This window comes from Phycomyces blakesleeanus, assembly GCF_001638985.1.
Source record: "Phycomyces blakesleeanus NRRL 1555(-) unplaced genomic scaffold PHYBLscaffold_5, whole genome shotgun sequence".
In the NCBI taxonomy this organism is placed as follows: domain Eukaryota; kingdom Fungi; phylum Mucoromycota; class Mucoromycetes; order Mucorales; family Phycomycetaceae; genus Phycomyces; species Phycomyces blakesleeanus.
The window spans coordinates 72,253-94,557 of record NW_017265138.1 but is presented as its reverse complement, the minus strand read 5'-3'; the positions used below and the strand labels follow the sequence as shown (position 1 = coordinate 94,557).

General features: G+C 32.7%; 7 protein-coding genes and 1 non-coding gene across 8 annotated transcripts; 4 read left to right on the top strand and 4 right to left on the bottom strand.

Annotated features, from left to right (window-relative positions):
* Nucleotides 1-62: 62 nt before the first annotated feature.
* Nucleotides 63-800, bottom strand: PHYBLDRAFT_165047 (hypothetical protein; the record flags this gene model as incomplete). The annotated part of the gene is made up of 3 exons (XM_018435151.1): nucleotides 63-499; nucleotides 574-578; nucleotides 778-800. The coding sequence occupies 3 exons, from the start codon at nucleotides 798-800 to the stop codon at nucleotides 63-65; spliced, it is 465 nt and encodes a 154-aa protein (XP_018294561.1).
* A 3,233-nt stretch (nucleotides 801-4,033) lies between these two features.
* PHYBLDRAFT_63273 (hypothetical protein) lies at nucleotides 4,034-5,192 on the top strand (the record flags this gene model as incomplete). The annotated part of the gene is made up of 4 exons (XM_018441097.1): nucleotides 4,034-4,237; nucleotides 4,323-4,447; nucleotides 4,539-4,996; nucleotides 5,134-5,192. The coding sequence occupies 4 exons, from the start codon at nucleotides 4,034-4,036 to the stop codon at nucleotides 5,190-5,192; spliced, it is 846 nt and encodes a 281-aa protein (XP_018294560.1).
* Nucleotides 5,193-5,440: 248 nt separating this feature from the next.
* PHYBLDRAFT_63274 (Skn-1-like basic-leucine zipper transcription factor) lies at nucleotides 5,441-7,005 on the bottom strand (the record flags this gene model as incomplete). Its single annotated transcript, XM_018441098.1, has 4 exons — nucleotides 5,441-5,718; nucleotides 5,965-6,126; nucleotides 6,381-6,740; nucleotides 6,873-7,005. 4 exons carry the CDS (start codon nucleotides 7,003-7,005, stop codon nucleotides 5,441-5,443), a joined length of 933 nt encoding a protein of 310 aa, XP_018294559.1.
* A 954-nt stretch (nucleotides 7,006-7,959) lies between these two features.
* Nucleotides 7,960-8,032, bottom strand: PHYBLDRAFT_t76. The gene has a single exon. It is a non-coding gene; the product is annotated as a tRNA-Arg (tRNA).
* Nucleotides 8,033-13,422: 5,390 nt separating this feature from the next.
* Nucleotides 13,423-14,180, top strand: PHYBLDRAFT_165044 (hypothetical protein; the record flags this gene model as incomplete). The annotated part of the gene is made up of 2 exons (XM_018435150.1): nucleotides 13,423-13,500; nucleotides 13,815-14,180. The coding sequence occupies 2 exons, from the start codon at nucleotides 13,423-13,425 to the stop codon at nucleotides 14,178-14,180; spliced, it is 444 nt and encodes a 147-aa protein (XP_018294558.1).
* A 611-nt stretch (nucleotides 14,181-14,791) lies between these two features.
* PHYBLDRAFT_165043 (hypothetical protein) lies at nucleotides 14,792-16,238 on the top strand (the record flags this gene model as incomplete). The annotated part of the gene is made up of 6 exons (XM_018435149.1): nucleotides 14,792-14,817; nucleotides 14,881-14,917; nucleotides 15,013-15,053; nucleotides 15,407-15,446; nucleotides 15,582-15,625; nucleotides 16,103-16,238. The coding sequence occupies 6 exons, from the start codon at nucleotides 14,792-14,794 to the stop codon at nucleotides 16,236-16,238; spliced, it is 324 nt and encodes a 107-aa protein (XP_018294557.1).
* An 855-nt stretch (nucleotides 16,239-17,093) lies between these two features.
* On the top strand, nucleotides 17,094-20,165 carry PHYBLDRAFT_180113 (hypothetical protein; the record flags this gene model as incomplete). Its single annotated transcript, XM_018438263.1, has 5 exons — nucleotides 17,094-17,168; nucleotides 17,238-17,449; nucleotides 17,597-18,581; nucleotides 18,634-18,676; nucleotides 19,433-20,165. 5 exons carry the CDS (start codon nucleotides 17,094-17,096, stop codon nucleotides 19,462-19,464), a joined length of 1,347 nt encoding a protein of 448 aa, XP_018294556.1. The 3' UTR covers nucleotides 19,465-20,165.
* A 517-nt stretch (nucleotides 20,166-20,682) lies between these two features.
* Nucleotides 20,683-21,785, bottom strand: PHYBLDRAFT_122760 (hypothetical protein; the record flags this gene model as incomplete). Its single annotated transcript, XM_018428885.1, has 2 exons — nucleotides 21,640-21,785; nucleotides 20,683-21,199 (listed from the first exon to the last, which is right to left on the bottom strand). Coding segments are annotated over exons 1-2 (519 nt in total), but the record flags the coding sequence as incomplete, so codon positions are not given.
* Between the last annotated feature and the right edge of the window lie 520 nt (nucleotides 21,786-22,305).

Sequence of the window (22,305 nt, the reverse complement as noted above, 5' to 3'; positions counted from 1 at the left end):
CCAACTGTCTGGGATGTCAATGCACCTGCGCAGCCCATCGACACTTCGGCTCTCTTGCCATCCTACACTGCCGAAGGACAGGGAAACATGGCCACTGCATTTACGAATGCCAACATGGACACGGTTCTGCACATGCCGAAAAAGAAACGTGGTCGTAAGCCAAAGACCCAGCTGGAGGGAAACTCATGTTTTGTCTGGAAGGAAATCACTTCCACACGCACAGCCAAACCAAAGCCAACAGCAATAACGACTGGAACGGCAGTGATTCGATCTCCAATTCCAAACACAAAAATACTACCAATTCTAGCCAAAAACGACGACAATATTGGTGGTAATGATGATACACCAAAACCTATTGCGGTCGAGGATACATCAGAACCAATGGACACAACGGAAAATCCGGACACAACGGAAAATCCGGACACAACGGAAAGTGCGGACAATACAGAACACATGGATACAGAAACCGAACAATCATTAAGGCGAAGTACGAGATATTCTATTATCAAGCCATGAATGAAAATATTATCCTTATTATTTTAATTTTATTTTATTTTTATATATTTTAATTACCATCACTGTTAGTATTAGTATTAGTATCAGTGTTAGTGTTAGTGTTATTGGTACTACTGGAATAGCTTGTCTTGAGTCTGGTTACTCTTAACACATGTATACATATTCTTTATCTTCTTTAACTTTCTTTTTTCTTATTGCTGTATGTAAATCTCTCTCTATATCTCTCTATCTCTCTATCTCTCTATCTCTCTTTATCTCTACCTCTCTTTATCATGTACCCACATTCTTTCTTTTCTTTTTGTTTTTATTTTATTTTGTTAGTCGATTTTATTTTCTCTTCTTCTCTTCTTCTTCTGCTTCTTTTATTACCATTCTTAATTCATATGCACCAGTTTTTTTTTTATTTATTTTTTATTTCTCTTTTGTTATACACAACCCACGCCATTTATGATATATAAATACATACGTAAATACATACAAGCACAAGCACAAGCACAAGCACAAGCACAAGCACAAGCATATATAAATATATATATATGTATATATATACTACTTCTTTACACATTTTATCCTAAAGAACAAATAATGATATTGTATACATATATGTATCTATGTGTGTATATGTCCTGCTAATATTAAATATCTGTACATACATATTTTCAACCTAATGTAATGTAATGCAATGCAATGTAATGTAATGTAGATTATTTGATAACCTGATAAATACATGTTTTCTTTTTGGCTTTTTTCATATTTTGCGCACAAAATAAAACACAAGCAACCAACGCCAAAAGAAAAAAAAATTGTACACAAAATAAAATCCAAGGTGCTCTTCACAAAACCAGACTATAACATCTTTACGTTACGCAAGACTTAACATCTTGACCCTACACGAAACAATTTTGGAGCTATATGTTACTCAATTATTATTATTATTATTATTTATTATTATTGGTTTACTTGATTCCTAAAATGCGCCAAAGTTATTCAGCAATCTTACTGAAACGCCCTTTCTATCTCGGACTAATTTATTACACCCATCTGTCCGGGGACCCGGTTTTTTTTTTCTAATCCTTCAGGGCAAAATGGTGTGTCCTGAAAGAAAAGAAGAAAAAAAAGTATTTATCAATAGCCAGTTATGCAGAAGACCATAATAAGATGTTTGTATTAAGTTTTGACACAATCCTGTTGGATACTTTACTATTTGTCGGTCTTATTATGCGCATGCTTTCTTTCTCTTTATTTTACTTACTTATATCTCCAGAACTTAGAAAGCCCCAAATGGTAAGTAATCCCCATCCTACCCTACTCTACCCTTTTGCTCTTATTAATTTTTTTTTGCAAAGTACAAAAGAAAATATTTATGAATATTCTGTATCCTGGCTTTGTATTAACTATTACTAGGAGCTTTGCTCCCCCCTCCCTTTGGGGGGGCCCATTGGGCTACGTTAAGTTCTATGTAACTGTTCCCTACTGGTAATAGTGTACGGCACACAATTACCAAGTAGTATAGGTTTTTACATTTTATTTTAGTGAGAAATAGCAAGTAAATTAGAGAACACGTGACCGATTAGAAGGGCTAAATCACATGATCTCTGATTTCATCCTGTCTTTCTAATATAATGATAATCAGAATCAATTCTTAGGGACCAGATATGATTATTCAATGCCGGCAAAAATGAAACAAAAAAATGATAAGCAGACGATTAAAAGAAGTTTAGAAAATTCTGTTCTCAGCGCTTGTGGTGCCCTCGTGGATGATAAAAACCACAGACACCATTGATCTCAAGCTAGTTTGTGAATCAAACAGCAAAGGTGAAGAGAGTTTTCTGCCAGTCCATAGGAATCGGTTGGACAGACGTTTGCAATGAAGAAATAGCTAGCATAACGCCAGTTATGAAATAAAAACTCAAGGAAGAGCTGATACAGATTTATACAAGTCTCAGGTATATTCTTACCGATTGACTATACTCGAAATTATTCTTAAAGAAAGACTTTATCGGAATGGATAAAATACCAAAGATGCTAAATGATGATTAGAGTACGTTTCCTCATGTTCGTTTTGGGTGCGCTACCTTGCTATCAGAAATGAACATTACCAACCACAACGTCTAATCATTAAAGCAACCTAAATACATAACCCTCACTACAAACAACGACACGGTTTCTTTTAATAAAGTGTTTTCAGAGTGATCAATATTCGTAAAAATAAAAGTTCTTGAACTTTATGATTCCAGTATACAGCTGGTGTTGATTTTTAAGAAACCTTGCCAAAATTCGAATGATTTCTTATATTCTTTGTGTGGTGATCCCGTATGATCATTACATACACTCTTTCCAGAAATTATTGGTGCACCAAGCCATTTTTTATCTTTTTTATCTTTTTTTTTTGCACCAAAAAATTCCGGAAAAAATGTACTTGCCTTAATTAATAGCTTGATAGCTATATAAGTTATACTGTTTCTTTAAATTTTCTTCTTTCTTTTCTTATTTAGTACAAAATATTCCTATTAGCCTTTTATTCGTCTTCCTGATCTTCTATATCTCCCACCTCTTTCTTCTTCTATTTCCAAAAGCGTGTTATTTTTCTATTTATTGCTTTTCTTTTTATTACTAATAAAATATAAAATATGGCTTGGCTTGACTATATTTATTTATCCATTTTAATCTATTTATATAAATATATATATGTATGTCTTGGACTGTTTTCATTATTTAGGTATTACATGTATTACAAAATATGTATAACTTTTATTGCCCACATTTGTACACATTAATCGAACACTTATACTGCATATTTATTTATTTATTTATTATTTTTTCTATTATTTTCAAGAATTTATATATATATATGTGATATTATAATAATGATATGTAAGCAAGGCTTAATTATTGTGAAAATCGGGTCAAATATTTCACTATCAGTCCATTGATTAGCTCTTTATTTCGCTCTTGTTAGTCTGCTCATGTTTTGTTTGAATGGCATATCGATCAGAGATGTGCCATTGTAACAAAATTGCGTGTGTACTAAAGAAAAAAAGGAGGGGGAGTATGAAGAGAGTACGAGATGCAAGTTTGGCTTCTCTTGTTATTTCTACTCACTTGAATTGAATCCTCTTAGTAACCCTGATTAATTGCTGAGCACATAACTTGGTATAACTTAGCTTAAGCTTAGCTTATTGATTTTATTTTGTTTTTGGTAAGAAAAGAAATTGAATAAAAGTAATTGCTGAGATATGCAACAATGTACTTGATTATGTATTATATAAAATAAAGTAACGTAGAAATTAAGCACCAGTCCTTTCTCCCCCTCTTGCCTTTTACCTCCCTCTTTCCCCCTTGATAATAGAGTGGCAAAGAATGTGTGTGTCTGTGGCGCAAAACAAAACCCCGGCTTTCTGCCTCAAAACTCCTCTTACTCGCCACATTTCTTTATATTCAACTACCAATCTCTCTCTCTCTCTTTCCTTATCTATAAATTTTATAATATATATATATATAATCCATCGAAAAATAAATGTTATTTCTTGTTAAAACGTATTTCTCACGATCGTTAAACTGCAGATCTTATTCCACGGTTTCACTTGCCTTTACACACACTCCAAATAAATCGACAAACCCACCAATTGTCATCTGCCATGGTCTACTAGGTTCCAAACAAAGCTGGAAGACTCTTGGAAAACAACTTGCCAATCGCACCGAACGCAATGTGTATGCTCTTGTGAGTAAAAAAAAAGGAGAGAGAAGAACAACCTTTCTGTAAATTCAATGACTAATAATTCTCTACAATTGAAAAAAAAAAATAGGATGCACGTAATCATGGAAATAGTCCTCACACTACTAATCACAATTGTGAAGCAATGGCACAAGATGTCCGAGCATTTATCAAAGACAATAAGATTGAGCAGCCAATAATACTTGGGCATTCAATGTAAGCAACCCAATTCTTCTTACCCAAATATATATCATTGATGGAAAAGTTTATTAATAAATAAATATATATGTATATGACAAATTAAAAGGGGTGGAAAGACTGCAATGACATTTGCTACACTTTTCCCAGACGCACTTTCAAAACTTATTGTTATTGATGTTTCGCCAATGCGTCTCAGCTTACACGACGAATTTGTACCTTACTTTAAAGCAATGCAGGAAATCAAACGTATCGAGCCCCAGACCCAGAAAGAGGTCGAGTCAATCATGTTTGATTATATACCTGATAAGAGTATGCGTCAATTCTTGATGACAAACATCAAGCGAACCAGGGAAGGAGTCTATAGGGTTCAGTGCAACCATGATACTCTCGAAAGAGAACTCTTCCAGCTCGAAAAACCCTTGAATGTATTTTACAAAGGCCCAACCCTTTTTATAACCGGCGACAAGAGTCCTTATTATAATGCATTTGTTGAAAACCCTAAAACTATCAAGAGTATGTTTCCCTTGAGTCGGGTAGAGACCATTCATGATGCAGGCCATTGGTGTAAGCTGTTTTTTTAGGTCTCTTTCTTAGAAATAATAGTAGTAGTAATAGTATGTATGCATTTATACATATATTATAGCTAACCTATAAAACATGTATGTGTGCGTGCCTTTGTTAATCTTCATTCATTCATTTAGTGCAATCAGAAAAACCCGAGGAGTTTCTCGGACTAGTAGAGTCGTTTGCGAAACCATAAGAGATTTATGTAATGATTAGAAAGAGAGAATAGAAAAGAAGAATATAGAATACGAAAAGACAGATAGAAGGAAATAGAGGTGGTTAGTGCTAATGGCAATGGTAGTGTTAATGACAATGACAATGGTAGTGGTTATTAGTAGACAAGAAAGAAAGAGAAAAAAAAAGGAAAATGTTTTTTTTTGGATATGTTGGTTATTTTAGTTAGATAGACAGATTTTCTGGTTGGTTGGTTGGTTGGTTGGTTGGCTAGTTGGACGGTGGTGAGTGTGGCATGGTTTGGATGATATCCAATGGTGGTTGATGAGGTGCAAGGGTCGGCAATGGTCGGTGAATGGCTTCAAATGTGGATCTTTGGTTGATAGGGCAATCCCGATGACTGAGCAATAGAGTTTTTAGGTTGAGGAGTTCTTCTCTCAATGCGATACTTTGTAGTTGCAGCTGCTCGTTGTCTGATGAAAGATAGTCCACCTTAGTCTGTAAATCCTTCAACCATTCCTTTTTACGTTGCCGGCATTTAAGAGCAGCTTTAATAGAAGAAGAAGAAACAACAACGACAATATAAATATAAATATTTGACTGTGTAGATAAAACTAAAAGAAGAAGCAGTAGTAGTAGCAGTGTGCTTCTTGTATTTAATGTGTACAATACACACATGCACTACATAAAAGTCCACGTGTATATTTGCACACGCACACATATATACGGGTGTGTGTGTGTTTTTGTATGCGTGTGCGTGTGCGTCTGACTTTACTATATCTACTTTACTTTACCTTGACGATTCCGTTCCAGAAAGTGTTTACGCTTTTCTTCTTCGCCTGCTACGAGTTTATTTCCTGAGCCATTTTCGGAGTCACTTGCGTTTGCTTTGGGTGAATGATATGGTGATTTGGCGGGATGGCTGCGTCTACGGTGAACAGATGACGGAGGATTATCTTTTGTGTGATTAATAAAAGACGTTTGACAATCATTCCGGCCATTCACAGGGTTGCGTGTGCTGTATGTGTCAGATACGTACAATGCGTGCGTTTCTAGCAAACAACTCTTTTCCTATTAGACTTTTTTTTATAATATATATATATATGTGTGTGTGTATGTTTGTGTTTGTGTTTGTGTTTGTACTTTACAAATATTTTATAATAATAATATTTACACTTAAATATAAATTTAAATGAAAATATAAATCTACCTGCGGTCTGTGTGTTATGTTGATGTGTATTCTGCTGCTGATAAGACATATATGATGTTTCTTCTGTCCCTTTTGCTGGTCCCTGTAGCATTGAAGGTGAAAGTGAGCCTGAATGCAAGGAATCCCACGCAAGTTGACTTGCTGCATCCTTTCCGGGACCATTGGGATGTACAATGGAAGATGCAGGCGGAAGTATCGGGAGAGGTACAGAAGAGTGTTTTGTTTTTGGCGTCGAAAAGCTTTGCTCGAAAGGATTTGGTTCTTCATCTAATTTTGTGGTTAGTGGGAGCGGTGGTGGTGGTGGTGGTAATTGTGGATAGCTTGATGCATATTCAAGTTGTTCGTATGGTTCATGTTGGTCTGTGTGGCGATTTTTTTAAAATATATATGTAATGTAATAAATACAAATAAAGAATGAATGAATTGGAATTGGAATAATTGCTTGATGAATGTATTTATACAATTCTCTTATTTAATTGGTTTGGTTGGTACCTTGACTGTCTGAAGAAGGATCATGACTGTCTAGACAACTATCGGGACCTTTGTCGGTTATATACTCGTCAATGGCATCCATCCCCTGTCCAGGTTCATAAAGTGGTTGTGGTTGATTGGAAGTAATGATCATAATGTTGAAAGTAAAAGAGCTGCGACGAGATAATAATAACAAAAATTAATATATATATATATATATATATAGTTTATATTTTATGTGACGGAAGCTTGTAGAAACGAAAAAGAAGAAAAAAAAAATAGCTTGCGTCACATTGGCATTGACTTTTTTTTTCATTTTCATTTTCATTTTTCAACTTTTTATTTTTATTTTTATACTTGGATTTATCTTTATTTTATTTTATTTTATTTTTCACATAAAGGTTCATGGTCGATATTTAAGGATCTCGATTTTTACAATTGAAGAATAGGCAGAGAAATGGAAATGATGATTTAGAGGATATTTCTTTAGTCCGAGTAATGATTCTTCTTTGGCTATTATTATCCACAAGAGAAACTATTGATATATTGGAGTTGTATATATTATGCAATCAAATCAAAGTGAACAAAAAAAAAAGATCTAGAAATATTATTTTTTTCTAGATTTGATAGATTCACTTTAATTAAAGGACTTGACTGCTACTATTACTATTACTAGTATTCTTTGGTTTCGTTTGTTATGGTCTTAAAAAGATGCGCTGCATAAATAACTACCTAATGATTGTTAACCGAAGAAAGAGAGTTGATAATAATGGTATTAAAAAAACATTCATATTCACTATAAAAAGCAAAGTAATTGAAGCTTGAAACTTGAAATCAAAACAAGTAGAGCATGAATTGTTTATTGAGTCATTAGATCCAAAAATAAATAAAATAAAGATGCATAATCACGGCCCCCTTTTAAATTTTTTTTTAAAAGAAAAGAAAAGAAAAATCAAATGAACAATATTGGTTCTTACACACCAATCAAAAATAAAACATATTGTCTTTTAAAAGCTCTTTGCTAATGAATTAAAAAAAAAAAAACATATTTAATTCAAATAAGATTTTTTTATATTTTTATTAAAAAATATTAAAAGTAAGCAAGTGATGAGACTACCAGGGGTCGAACCTGGAATCTCCTGATTCGTAGTCAGACGCCTTGTCCATTGGGCCATAGTCCCACTTGATGATTTTAAGGTTTGTTACAAAACTAAATAGTACAATTTTAAATTGTTTCCATCTATGCAGATATTTATGATTATATTTTTATTGTAAAAATCACTTTATAATAATATATAAAACATTTATAATAGACTTCAATATTTTCTAATAAGTTTATGTAAATTGAATACTAGACTATAAATAAGTTTTAGGGTTTTTAATAATAATATCTTATATATTATTAGATAATAAATTATAATTAATTATATTTATAGTTGTTATATATGTGAGAAAAATGAGATGTAAAATAAAACAAGTGAAGACAAGAGTATGGTGAGACTTTGTTTTATTAGAAGAAGTGAAAGAATTAGAAAGAAGATGCTGTTCTATTGCTATTAGTATTGTGTGTTTATATAGACATTATATTTAGCTTGGTGATGATATGATGATATTATGTAATGTCTGTTTCTCTACCATTATCTTCTATGATTTAGTTCTTATGTTTTTAGTGTTATTGACTAGAGTCTTAGTATTTGTCTTAGTATGTTCTTTATATAATTTTCTTATATAAGAGAAGGTATATTTTTTAGTATTGTTACTAGTTGTTGATAACTTAATGTACATATTTATTGAGTGCCTGTACTTTTAATTTAAATCTACAATTATGTTGGATACAACAGTAGTGATCTATATATTTAACTATTGGATTTATCTCATATAAGAATATATTTATATTGAGATAACTTAGTAGCTATTATCTTGTCAGTATATAGAATATATATAAACAATTAAGTAATTAGACTAATAATTATTATAGTTAGTACTATAGATAATATCTTAAAGATTGTTAAGACAATTATATTGTATTTGAGACACTTTAATATCTAATATTATATATAAACTCAGACAGATATACCTGTCAAAGAGATTATTATAAATATTTATTTAATATGAAGTGTGGTGATCCAGACACTTGGTTGTTGGATTTATTACATCTAAGAACATATTCCTATGATTATAGTAAAACAGCTATCATTACAAGAACAAATGAATAATTTATTTATTTTACTTATGGTAAATCAATAAGACTAATAATTAATTACAGTAAGTACTGTAATTATGACAGCTCAGTAAGCACTGAGTTAATATGAGGACACTGCAATTAGATTAAATTATAAACATAGTAGTACCAGCTCTCTAATATCTAAATGAACCCAGACTTAAGAAATTAAGATGTGACTGACAAAGCAGATCGTGTTTTGATATAAAAAGGACAACTTTGTATTCTTTAATAAAGACAACCTATATACAGTCTCAAAATATTCTTATATACGTCTCAATCTTTTTTACTGTTGATTTTATTCTATAAAACTTCATATGAAGTCTTATCTGAAATGTTGTAAATGAGTATTGACTACTGCTGTAATTGAGAATAAGTCTGAAGGAAATAATATAAGGCCTCAGCTATTCCAGTCAAAGGTGTCTACCAATTACTTTATTATTTAACACACAGGTTTAGCATGCATAATAGTGATTATATTTTATATGATGATATCACCATAATATGTGATACATCAGTGGATTATTATAAGCATAATTATAACTCATAAACACATTTACTTTCAATGTTAATACTTTATTGGGACTACACACATTTATATAATTAATCATACATTAATTATCCCAAGATCACGTTGCTCTAATTAAGGCTCAGATAGGATCGATTACCTGACCCCAGTCATATAATTTTTCCAATCCAAAATAATATAAATAGTAGTAGTAGTTCAGTGTAGGGACCTGGTCAAACTTTGATACAAAATCTTTTCTCAATAAACAAAATCTATACAAGTTCTCACGAATCTTCATTCCTAATCTCAATTCTTCAATTCTTCCTCTTAAAAACTTCTTCAACTTCAACCACCACAACATAAAACATAATAGCAATATATCAGATTCATCATTAGATTCTCTTCAAAAAGCACTTAAACTATTATTGCAAAATTATTACAATAACTTATATCTAAGATGACTGGATATATCTCAGTAAATATAAACACTATAGATAAAATAACTTTTATTAAGATAATTAGATTTGACTGAACATTTTTTATTAATAAAAAAGAGTCTCAAAGTACTTGTTGTCCCAATATTTTCTACTTTCTATATATAAATATAATAAATTATATCATATTGCTGAGTAAACTGTATCAAAACTATATGAAACTAATTTAGTAGTATTGTGATAGTTGAAGTTTTTAAGAAGAAGAATTAAAGATTTGAGGTGAGAAACAAAGATTTGTAAGAACTTATATAGAGTTTGTTTATTGAGAAAAGATTTTATATCAAAATTTAACAAGGTTTTTACACTGAACTACTACTGCTATTTATATTATTTTGAATTAAGAAAATTATATAACTGAGATCAGATAATCAATCATATCTGAACCTTAATCAGAGCAACGTAATATTATAATAATTAATGTATTAATTAATTATATAAATATGTGTAGTCTCAATGAAATATTAATAAAGAAAGTAAATGTGTTTATGAGTTATAATTATGCGTACAATAATTCATTGATATATTTCATATTACAGTGATATTATCATATAAAATATAATCACTATTGTGCATGATAAATCTGTGTGTTAAATAACAAAGTAATTGATAGACACCTTTGACTGGAATAGGTGAGACCTTATATTATTTCCTTTAGACTTACTCTCAATAACATCAGTAGTCAATACTCATTTACAGCAATATGCTATATTACTTATTAATTTAATAATTCTTTTATTTATTTATATACTTTACTTATCTGTATTATATTTTGGTTTAATTTTTATTATTTTAAATAAATTAGAAAGTATAAAGTATAAATATCATAGAAAAAAATAAAATAAATAAATAAATAAATAAATCGATTTCAACTTTATATGAAAGCATATATTAATCTTGAAATTAACATTTATTGTCTCAATTTATTATATATATTTTCTAAAACAGTATTGATTGTTATGTATGAGGTAAAAATAAGATATAAAATAAAACAAGTGCAGACAAGAGTACGGTGAGACTTTGTTTTATTAGAAGAAGTGAAAGAATCAGAAAAGAGATGCTGTTCTATTGCTATTAGTATTGTGCGTTTATATAGACATTGTATTTAGCTTGGTGATGATATGATGATATCATGTAATATCTGTTTCTCTACCATTATCTTCTATGATTTAGTTCTTATGTTTTTAGTGTTATTGACTAGAGTCTTAGTATTTGTCTTAGTATGTTCTTTACGTAATTTCCTTGTATAAGGGAAGGTATATCTTTTAGTATCGTTACTAGTTGTTGGTAACTCAATGTATGTATTTATTGAGTGTCTGTACTTTTAATTTAAATCTACGATTATGTTGGATACAACATTGATAATATTGTTCAAAGCTTTAACGGTTATATAGATTATAGATTATATATTATTATAAGAAATATATAAGAAATAAAAAATATATAAGTTTACATTACATAACATTTTCATAACCAATATCATTATATTTATTATAATAAATGTCAAATGTCCAAGTGTGTTTAGTTTAAAGCAAAAAATAAAGATAGAGTCTGCAAAATAATATATGTATTGTTGTATCCAACATAATTATAGATTCAAATAGAGTGCACAGACAATAAGATAAAGATATATTAAAGAAGCGACCAGTATCTATTTTTCACACTATCATTGAAGAACATACTGCCAACAAGGTCACACGACTTAGTCAACATCACTAATCACTCAAACAAGAGCATGGGTAATAACTTAACAATATATCATCTATGATATAAGAAAACAGATATCACATGATATACTCATATCATTGCCTCAAATACATATGCAATCTCTATATAAACTCACATAGCAAATAACAATAGAAGATCATCTCTCTTTTCATCAATAAACAAAGTCTCACCATACTTCTCGTCTGCACTTTGTTTTTCTTTCTTTTTTAAAAAATATAACATGTATATTTTTGAAGTATATTGAATGTGTTATTATAATAAAAGAGTTAATAATACTTTATTTTCTGGTTTACTTATCACAGTAGATGCAAGCTGTGCTAGCCTTATTTTGTATAAGATATATACTTGATAACAATTTCCTTATTTTTTAAAGTGTTTTAATGATAGTCAATTTTATACTTTATATTATATACTAATAAAATATAAAATGAAATTCAAAGAGTACTGCTATAAGACATGTTTTATTACTTTTGAATCGACTTTGTTGTGGTGGTTGAAGTTGAAGAAGTTTTTAAGAGGAAGAATTGAAGATTTGAAATTAGGAACGAAGATTCGTGAGAACTTGTGTAGGTTTTGTTTATTGAGAAAGATTTTGTATCAAAGTTTGACCCGGTTCCTACACTGAACTACTACTGCTATTTATATTGTTTTGGATTGGGAAAATTATATGACTGGGGTCAGGTAATCGATCCTATCTGAGCCTTAATCAGAGCAACGTGATCTTGGGATAATTAATGTATGATTAATTATATAAATGTGTGTAGTCCCAATGAAGTATTAACATCGAAAGTAAATGTGTTTATGAGTTATAATTATGCTTATAATAATCCACTGATGTATCCCATATTATGGTGATATCATCATATGAAATATAATCACTATCACGCATGCTAAACCTGTGTGTTAAATAATAAAGTAATCGGTAGACACCTTTGACTGGAATAGCTGAGGCCTTATATTATTTCCTTCAGACTTATTCTCAATTACAGCAGTAGTCAATACTCATTTACAACAGACTTTAAGTTCACAAACTGCCTTTACTCTGACTATATAACTGTATATAATAAAAAAATCCTTCTGAATGATATGTATACAAGTAATTTCAATAAATATACCTCAAACATGTATAGGGTAGACCGGGGTTTCAATAGGAATATATTTAAGAAATACTCACGCTTACAAAAAAAGAAAAACCCAATTTGTGGGTTTACTTATATGTTTTACTCTTATAAAGTAAAATGATTTGATATTAAAGCAGAATAGAAAATGATTAAAATAACAATTAAAAATCTTGACTCAAATAAATTAGCAATAATAGGAACAATATTTTTAAAAAATAATAATAATAAATTAAATTAAAATAAGCAAGCAAACAGAAAAGTAAAGAAAACAAAAAAAAACTTTAAAACCCACAAGTTAAAAAAAACGTGAAAAACAAGTAGATATAAACAAAAAGTCGACATTTATTAAATTGACCGGATAGCTCGTCTATCTGTAAGCCAACGGCGGTCAATAAAGGGATGAATTCGCTCATTGGTGGAATTAACAGTGGCTGGGTTGCCTTGTCGAAGATAGTGTCTTACAGAGATTGATGTCAGCATTCGTGTTTCGGCGTAGGCTGAAATGCGGAGGTTGCTAAGTACTGGGGTATTGCCCGAGGGTAGCAATACAACAGGGAAAACTCAGAGCATCAGATCAGCTGTAAGATGGCACATCGGAGAGGATTTACTTGGCACCTGCCATCATGTGCGGGAACTCCCCCTTTTGAATTTTTATTTTATTTTTAATACTCTTGAACCCTTTCTTCTTTATTATATACAATCGTCTTTTTAAGATATTCCTTCACTTTTACAGTGAAATTATTCTTTACACAAAAATATCAAATTAAAGTTTAATTCGGCAATATACTCAATGTCAAAAAATAAAACCAAAACCTTACCACAGATAACAAATCCCATGTAATCTTCAAATCCAAGGGAAGATGATATTTACGAGTCTTAAAAACATATTTAAAGTGTTCATATAGTGTGTCCCATCTTTGGATTAATACCGTTTTCTATGAATCTTTATTTGTATCCACAAAGGTAATAATGAACGATAATCCAGTACTATTTACAGAGATAGTATTATTGTTAAAGACATTTTTGAAAATGTTTATTTGTACAAAATACCTCCTTATCTTGAACAGAACAGGTTCAAGAACAGTTCCTCAGGCAAAGAGAACATGTAATGTCTTGACCTCTTCTTCGGTAGTTCCTTTAATTTCATCAATACTGATAGGTGTGCCTTTGCTTGGGCTTATGAGACTTGACATGAAAGGGGAAAATGGCACACTAGAGTTACAATGTGAGCGTGACAGCGACCATGTTGGTCGTGATTAAGACGTGCTTGGGCTTGTATAAGTTGATAAATGTGAACTTCAAAACCATTTTATGAACCTGCCCTCTGTTTTCTGGTTGTTCTGCCAATCTCTTTTTAGCACAAGAAATTCCTCTTCAAATATCCTTAGCAGCTACATTATCCACGGGGCATTTATTTTCTACACTCTTTTTTAGTAGCTCTAGTTTGTGTGCGTATGTTGATAAGAGCTGCTTTTTCTGGACATAACAATAGATTTTTTCATTGTCAACAAATGTCTTGGTGGCTAGATTTCTGTGGTTATTTGATATTTTTGAGAAAGCTGTTACTATCGTTTTAACTTCTTTCTCCGCATCCCCTGATTGTTGAAATATAAAAGAATGGTCGATGGGCGTTAAGCATGAGAGAACGACATTTTCTGGTGAGAGACAGCATTTTGATTCTACCGAACCACAAACTGTGGCTTTCTTCCCGACATAGAGTAAATCTATTTGGTCCCTAAGGATACATAATATTCGTATTAAGATTATATTTTGTGCTTTAAAAAAATAAAAAATAAAAAGAAAATGGTGGGGTGGGAATTACTCACCGGTTGCTCCAATTCTACTACTATCCTTGCCTGGGACAGCATGACATGACTCTACACCACTGGAGAAAAGGGTGAGTATCTTTGCATCTGGATTTTTTCAAAGACAAACCTTGGGTCATTTTCTGGTAATATAGATACAATAGGCAGAGGAAGGAGAAATACTTCGTACGCGTAAGAAGGTCAATAAATAGCAAAGTATACAACAAGATTGTATCACAATTTAATGACAGAAACTACTTATAATTTTCTGCATACTTTTTTATTAGTATGGGGGTATTTTTTATGGCCAAGTAGGTCTAGATGAAAGGTTATTAGTTAAATATATTGTATGCATTTTAGGACAAGCAATTTTGCCCTGAAAGATTAGAGAAAGACACCAGACCCCGGAAATGTAGCCACAATTAATAATTTCGGTTAGATAGAAACGTCGTCCCCGCAGGTTTGCTGTGTAGGAAATGTAATGTGTCATGTGTAGTCAATAGAATTAAGCATTGATTGCTGGTTTCTAGGTTATATTTTAGTTGTAGACTTGTGTCGCACATACTGTTTGCATGTCATATATATAGATTTCAATTGCAAGAACGGCAATGCTCAGCCTCTTATTTGCTTGGCTAATGTTGTTCTTGTTTTTCTTTTGGCTTGGTGACATATAATGTAAAGTTTTTCGATAAAGTACCAATATTTAGGAGGTTTTCCTATAGTAAGTGACATCCTAAAATAAGATTTCATCTCTAAATATTAAAGGTTACTTGAGTCAAAGTTTATGGTGACCTTTTGAAATTAAATCGGATTACTGTGAGCCAGTCAATATACACGTGCAAATTGTAATCAACAGACATCTGTTGACCTGAGGCGAAACTTTGGCTTTTATTTCCAAAGGTATAAAAAGAAAAAAAAATTACCCACCCATTCTCCCTCTAGACATAGGGTTATTTATTAACTATATGCAGTAAATTGTACTATAATAGGATATTGGTTATTTTTTTAAAAGAAAATATATATCTGAAATGTCTTTCTTAACTATCCGAAATGTTTTTATATATAGGAGGCTGGGTAAACCACAAGACCACAAAGATAAACTTCAATAGACTCTGATTGTACTACTTTAAGATTCATATATGTACGTGTAACCTCGAGATTTACGGCTTTGCTGTTCCTGCAATTCTTACTGATTTTAGTATTCGGCTTATTTTTTTTTACTAGTAGGGGGACTGACATAGACTCTACGGTGTTTGGCTTTGGTGGTATTATTTAAATGAGCTTCAATAATTACACATACTATTAAAGTGGTATGGCAAGAGTGATCTCAAGCTTTTAGGAATAGTAAATATTATATATATTTTTAAAAAAAACAAGACGAAATTCCGCTGTTATCTTAAAAAGCTGTATTCTTGATCCACGTTATAGTGTCACCACAGACCAAAAGTTTTGTGATAGTTTTGGGAGATGGGGAGGTGCATACACTTGCACCAAAATTAAAAGTCATGATTAGAGATACGATAACTAATCCAATAGATAATGTACAGCCAGAATAAAACAAAATAGAATAAAGTGATAAATGGTCAATAAGGCCAATCAAATCATTTATTGATGCCAAGAAATAAATAACACATAATTAATTTGTGGCTATACTTTATATATATTTGAAAGTTGTTATTTTGGATAAAAGACAGAAATTTCAAACCAAAGATTAATAAAGGTCGTCTACAGTTACACACCCAGAAATAGATTATATACTTCTTCCTCAAATCATTAAATCGTTCAAGTGATTGTGCAAGAATTGTGATATTATATTGAATGGATATACTTCTTTGTAAAATACAACAAACACACACATATATATATAATATACATGTGCATATTTGTGTGCCAGCAAGCCATTTAAATAAATCAATTTTAGGGCCGTCAAAAATAAATAAATAAATAATACATTTATTCAAAATCCATTACATTAATTTTAGACAACATTGCATAGAAAAGAAAAATAAGAAAAGAGACAAAACGAAACAAAAAAAAACCCGCCTCACTTCCCTCCTCTCCTTCCTACCCCTTCCCTTTCTCTCCTTCTCATTCATATTACATCCTTTCCCTTTAGATTTTTTTTTTGTAAAAAAAAGAAGAAAAACATCAACTTTTCTCCTCTCCTTTATCCCTTCGATGTTGAATCATTTCCGACAGACTTTTACTACGCTACGAAAGACTCGTACAGTGGTCAATGGATTACGATTTGTCTGGGTCATTACTTTTCTAATAAGCGAGTATTTTGTATTTTACTTTGCCGCTCAGAAATGTTCATCGTGGCCACGTACTATTAATCAATCCTTCAATCATACAATGAGCAACCTTAATGTCATCAATACCCCAGAAAAGGCAAGTAATTGCTGGTTACGATCCCCCATTTGACTTTACCCTTTTTTCTTTGGTTAGTCATCTAACTTTTTTTTTTCAACTTCTTTATATATTATTTGGTGGGTTGGTTGTTTGCTCTTAGGTGGCCTCCGAGACATTCCTTTTGATTGGCGATCCTCAAATAACTGACGCATTCTCTTACAAACGAACTGGAATTCTGCAAACCTTAACCGAATATTACAGCGACCGTTACATGCGCCGTAATTACAAACTTCTCACAAACATTCTTCAGCCACAGACAGTCTTTTTTATGGGTGATCTGATGGATGGCGGACGAGAATGGGACGATGAAGGGTAACCACACACACGTGTATATATGTATGTGCACGGACAAAACAGAGTACAAACTAATTTTGAGTTGTAAAAAAATTATATTATATTACATTGTATATATATGTATGTGTGTGTGTTTGTGGGAATTGGATTTATTTATTTTTCTAGATGGTACAAGCAGACTGAGCGGTTTATGCGACTATTTAAGACTTCAGCAAAGATGCAATTCATGGCAGGCAACCATGATATTGGATTTGGAAATGGTGTAACAACTTTTCTTCAAGAGCGATTCGAATCTGTCTTTGGACCACCATCATACGGCTTGACGACCAATACACCTTACTCCATCGTCGTGCTCGACACAGTATCCTTGAGTTCGAGCGACCCGGCCGTTCGACAAAAGGCTCTTGATGTCTTGTACGGCCCGCTACCACCATCTCCTCGGATATTGATGTCTCATGTGCCGCTTTACCGACCCGACACGGAGTGGTGTGGGCCTTATCGCGGGCGACAGAATCCAGGCACGATCCGCCAAGGCCGCGGATACCAATATCAGAATCTGCTCACCGAGGAACTATCGCGCCAGATCTTGGAACGCGTACAGCCAATCGCCGTATTTTCAGGAGATGACCATGATTACTGCGAAGTAACACACACTTACAAATACGGCGCCGGTTATGGCTATAATGCTGATAATGTCAATGATAACTATAATGAGAATACTAGCAATAATGGTGGCGATGGTGAAGGCGATGGTGAAAAGAATAACGGTATCAATTCCGGTGCTAGCAGGAATAGTGGTACCCGTGCTGCTGCTAGTAATTATGATATATTAGAGGTTGTGGAGATGAGTGTGCCAACATTTAATATGGCCCAGGGTGTGATTTCTCCAGGCGTGATGCTGTTGGATCTGTCGTCGGGAATAGGAGTCAAGCTGTGTTGGCTTCCAGACCAGATATCACTATTCATTGGTTATGGTTGTCTTGCCGGGTTGTCAATTGGGGTGTTGGCCATCGTGCATGGTTGGAGATGGATTCGACACCGCCAAAAAACATCCTCGGGTTTCAAGACCCTCGAGATGGCTGACGAAAGATTGATGATGTACTCGAGAAATTCTTCAATCAAAAACGCACTGGGATATTTTGCAAGGGATGTGTGTAATGTAGGAAGTGTAGCTATTGTATTTTATATATTTTGTCTACTAGTCTTCTAATGCGCGTGCATGCATGCGGGTATGCGGGTATGCGGGTATGCGGGTATGCGTACATGCGTACATGTGTGTGTGCGTGCGTGCGTGCTTGTATGTGTGTATGTATGTATGTATGTATGTATGTATGTATGTATGTATATGTATTGTGATTGTAATATAAATGATTTTCCTTTCTTTTTTTCTTTTAAAACATTGTCATAAAAGATCAATAAAGCTAAAAAAAGCAAATAGACCAAAACATTGTAAAGAAGTGTATCTATTTCTTTGATTTTATGTTGCTGCTGTTTTCTGTGAATAATTATAACTTAAATGATAACGATAACGATAACGATAATGATATATAGATAGAAATAAACAAATAAACAAAAAACCAACACATATTAACTCTGAAATACTAAATTTACGACTGGGACATTTGCCCATGCCCATGTGTGAGAGTGATTGATTGATTGATTGATAGATAGATAGATAGATTGAGTGGGTGAGTGAGTGGGTGAATGAGTGAATGAGTCAAGTAATTGCATTTATATTTATATTTATATTTATATTCGTATATATATTTATATTTGTATTTGTATTTATGTTTGTGCCAGTGTCTGTGTTTGTGCGTATTTGTACGTGCGTATTTGTACGTGCGTTCGCGCGTGCGTGTAAGATTGCAAGTGTGTATGTGTACGTGCATGAATGCGTGCGTGCGTGGTTGAATGAGAGTGCAATATGGTAGTCTGTAAAAAGGGAAGGCACGTCTTTCTTTCTTTTTTGTTTGTTTGTGTGTATATATTTTTTTTGTTTAGTTCTTGTGATGAGCAAGGATGATATTGAATAGATCGAAATTTAAAAGTAAAAAGAAGAAGAAGAAAAAGGGGGGGTGATTGTGATGGTGCTTGTGATGGTGGTGGTGATAATAATAATAGAGAACTGAGAACTGAGAGAAGGAATATTCGTGTAAAAAAAAGAGTAAAAGCAAAGCAAAAATAAAGCAAAGTAAAAGCAAAGCAAAGATTGGCTAGGCTATTCCGTGTTTACATATTGGTCAGTGTCTTCGAGAATATTTGAGTTGAGATGCATCCTTGGCAAGCCACCACACAAAACAGCACCTGTGTCGTAGCGCGAATGTAGGGTCGATTGGAGAGTCGATTGGAGAGAAGACTGCATGGTGACATTTGTCATGTTTGACGGGTTTCCGTTCATCGACGAATTGAGGGAGTTGTTGTTTCTGATATTGCCATTGGGTCCCACAAGATTTGCCATGTCAGAGTTGTTATCGACCATGCCCATGACATTCGACACACCAGTCATGCCATTTGTTTGTTTTTGAGGGTTTCCAGAAGGATTGCCCATACCAACACCCATACCCATACCAACGTTAACACCAACATTGCCGCCATTACCATTACCACCACCACCATTACCGGCAGCGGCGGCGGCAGCAGCAGCAGAGGCAGCAGCAGCAGAGCGATACTTTTGACGAGTGCCTCTTCCCATGGGATGATCAACCTGAGCGGCGTAAACTTGCATTTCACGGGCATATCTCTCTTTATCGGCATGAGCCTTTGTCTTCCAAGGCATCTGTTCGGTCTCTGACATTGTATTCCAACGATCAGCACACAATTTGCTGATCTGTCCTACTGTGGATCCAGGATAGGCCCGCATAGTGTCTGGACGGACTTCAGTCAAGTACCACATATAGGCAGACAAGGGATGTTTGGGAGTCGACGAATTCTTGTCGCGTCTCTGACGTTTGCGAGGCGATCGTGTAGATCGCGGCATAGGTGCGGCAGACGATTGTTCGGGTAGATAATTTCCAGGATTATGATGATGATGGTTATTATTGTTATTATTGGTGTTATTGTTATTGTTGGGGGCGTTGTTGTTTATTAGATTGTGATTGTGGTTATGGTTGTGATTATGGTTGGTGTTGGTGTTGTTGTTACCGTTGTTTATACCAGTTGATTGATCTACGAATCCTGTCTGTCTATTCTTCATTTTTGGTCTGGTGTAGTGACCAGCCTTGACCAATTCGGCCTTGGAACGTCTGATATACATGGCATTTGGGTTAAGAGCGCGTTGATGGTCTTTTAGACGTTCTGCTTCGGCTACATAGCGATCTTTGTCTACTTGATTGAGACATTTCCAACGGCCACCAATCTCTTTGCTGATCTCAGCCACCTTCATTGTTGGATTTTGATCCTTGAGTTGTTTACGCATCTCCTTATTGAACAGCAAAAAGGCGTTTGGTGGACGGGTGACTCGAGTAGGCTCTGGGAGGGTCTCTACGGGGGGACGTGGCTTGGGTCTGTGCTTAGTCTTGACATCCTTTGTTACATCGACGGTTGGTTGATGGAGCTGGGGAGGTTGCATTGCTGCAGCTGATTGAAGGATGGGGAATGACTGGTAAGGTGACGACAGACCAGAGAAATGTGAGTCTTGCAGATGAGAGGTGTGGATTGATGATGGATGTTGTTGCATTTGGGGGCTGTTGAGGACGGCATTGTGCAGATTCTGGGCCTGTGAAAAGTCGGCATAGGGAAGGCCAAAGTGGAGGTTGTCTGGAAGGTTATCTAAATGATAATAATAAAGAAGAAAAAATAACAGGTATTGTATATAACAGTAATAGTGATAAGAAGATGTATGATGGTAATGGAGTACAAGTAAGAGTAAGGTGTATGATGATTATAAAATAAAATGTTGTCGTCGTTTGTCGTTTGTCATTTGTTGTTGTTGTTGTTGTTAAAATAAATATTAAATATTTTAAATATTAAATAATATTAAATGTATGTATGTATGTATGTATGTATGTATATATGTATGTATATATGTATGTGTATATATATATATATAATATGTATATATGTATATATGTATATATATAAATAGGTAGATAGGTAGGTAGATAGATAGATAGAGAAAAATAATAAAAAAATAATAAAATAATAATATGAAGGTAGAGTGTTGGTTTTGTTAGTGTTGTATAATATTATTGCCTGTAAGTCTCACTCACTCATGCTATTGGTACACCGATAGTCATAAAATATACAGAATTATCTTTTGGCTATTTTTTTATAGAGACTCTAACTCTCTCTCTCTTTTGTATGTTAGGATTTGGGGTAAAAGTATAAAAGATATTGTAAAAAGTGTTTACAATACAAATACAAAAAAGAAATTGTAATAAAAGCAAAAAAAAAAAAAATATTAAAAAATATATAAAATAATAAAAATAATTTTTTTTTTTATATTTAAATATTTTTAATATTTTTTTTTTTTCCTATTAAAAAAAAATTCTCCCGAGCAAAAAAAAAAAAAAAAAAAAAAAAAAACCTCTTGAAACAGTCCCATAAAAATATTTTTAAAAAAAAAAATTATTATTATTTATATGGTTGAATGGAAAAAACCAAAAGCCGCGCTATTTCGAAATTTGAATGTATTTGGGAAACAATTTGCAAAAAAAAAATCATCAAAAGTGAAAAAGGCAATTTCGGAAATTTATTTTATTTCGCAAAAAATTGAAACAAATTTTCTTTATGATTTTAATAATAAAGATATCCTTATTTTTTTTTTATAGGATTGGAAGGGGAATCAAAAATAAATAAATGAAAAATGCTCAAAAAAAAAAAAAAAAATTCAGTTCAGTTCAATTGAATTGAATTGAATTGAAAAAAAAAAAATT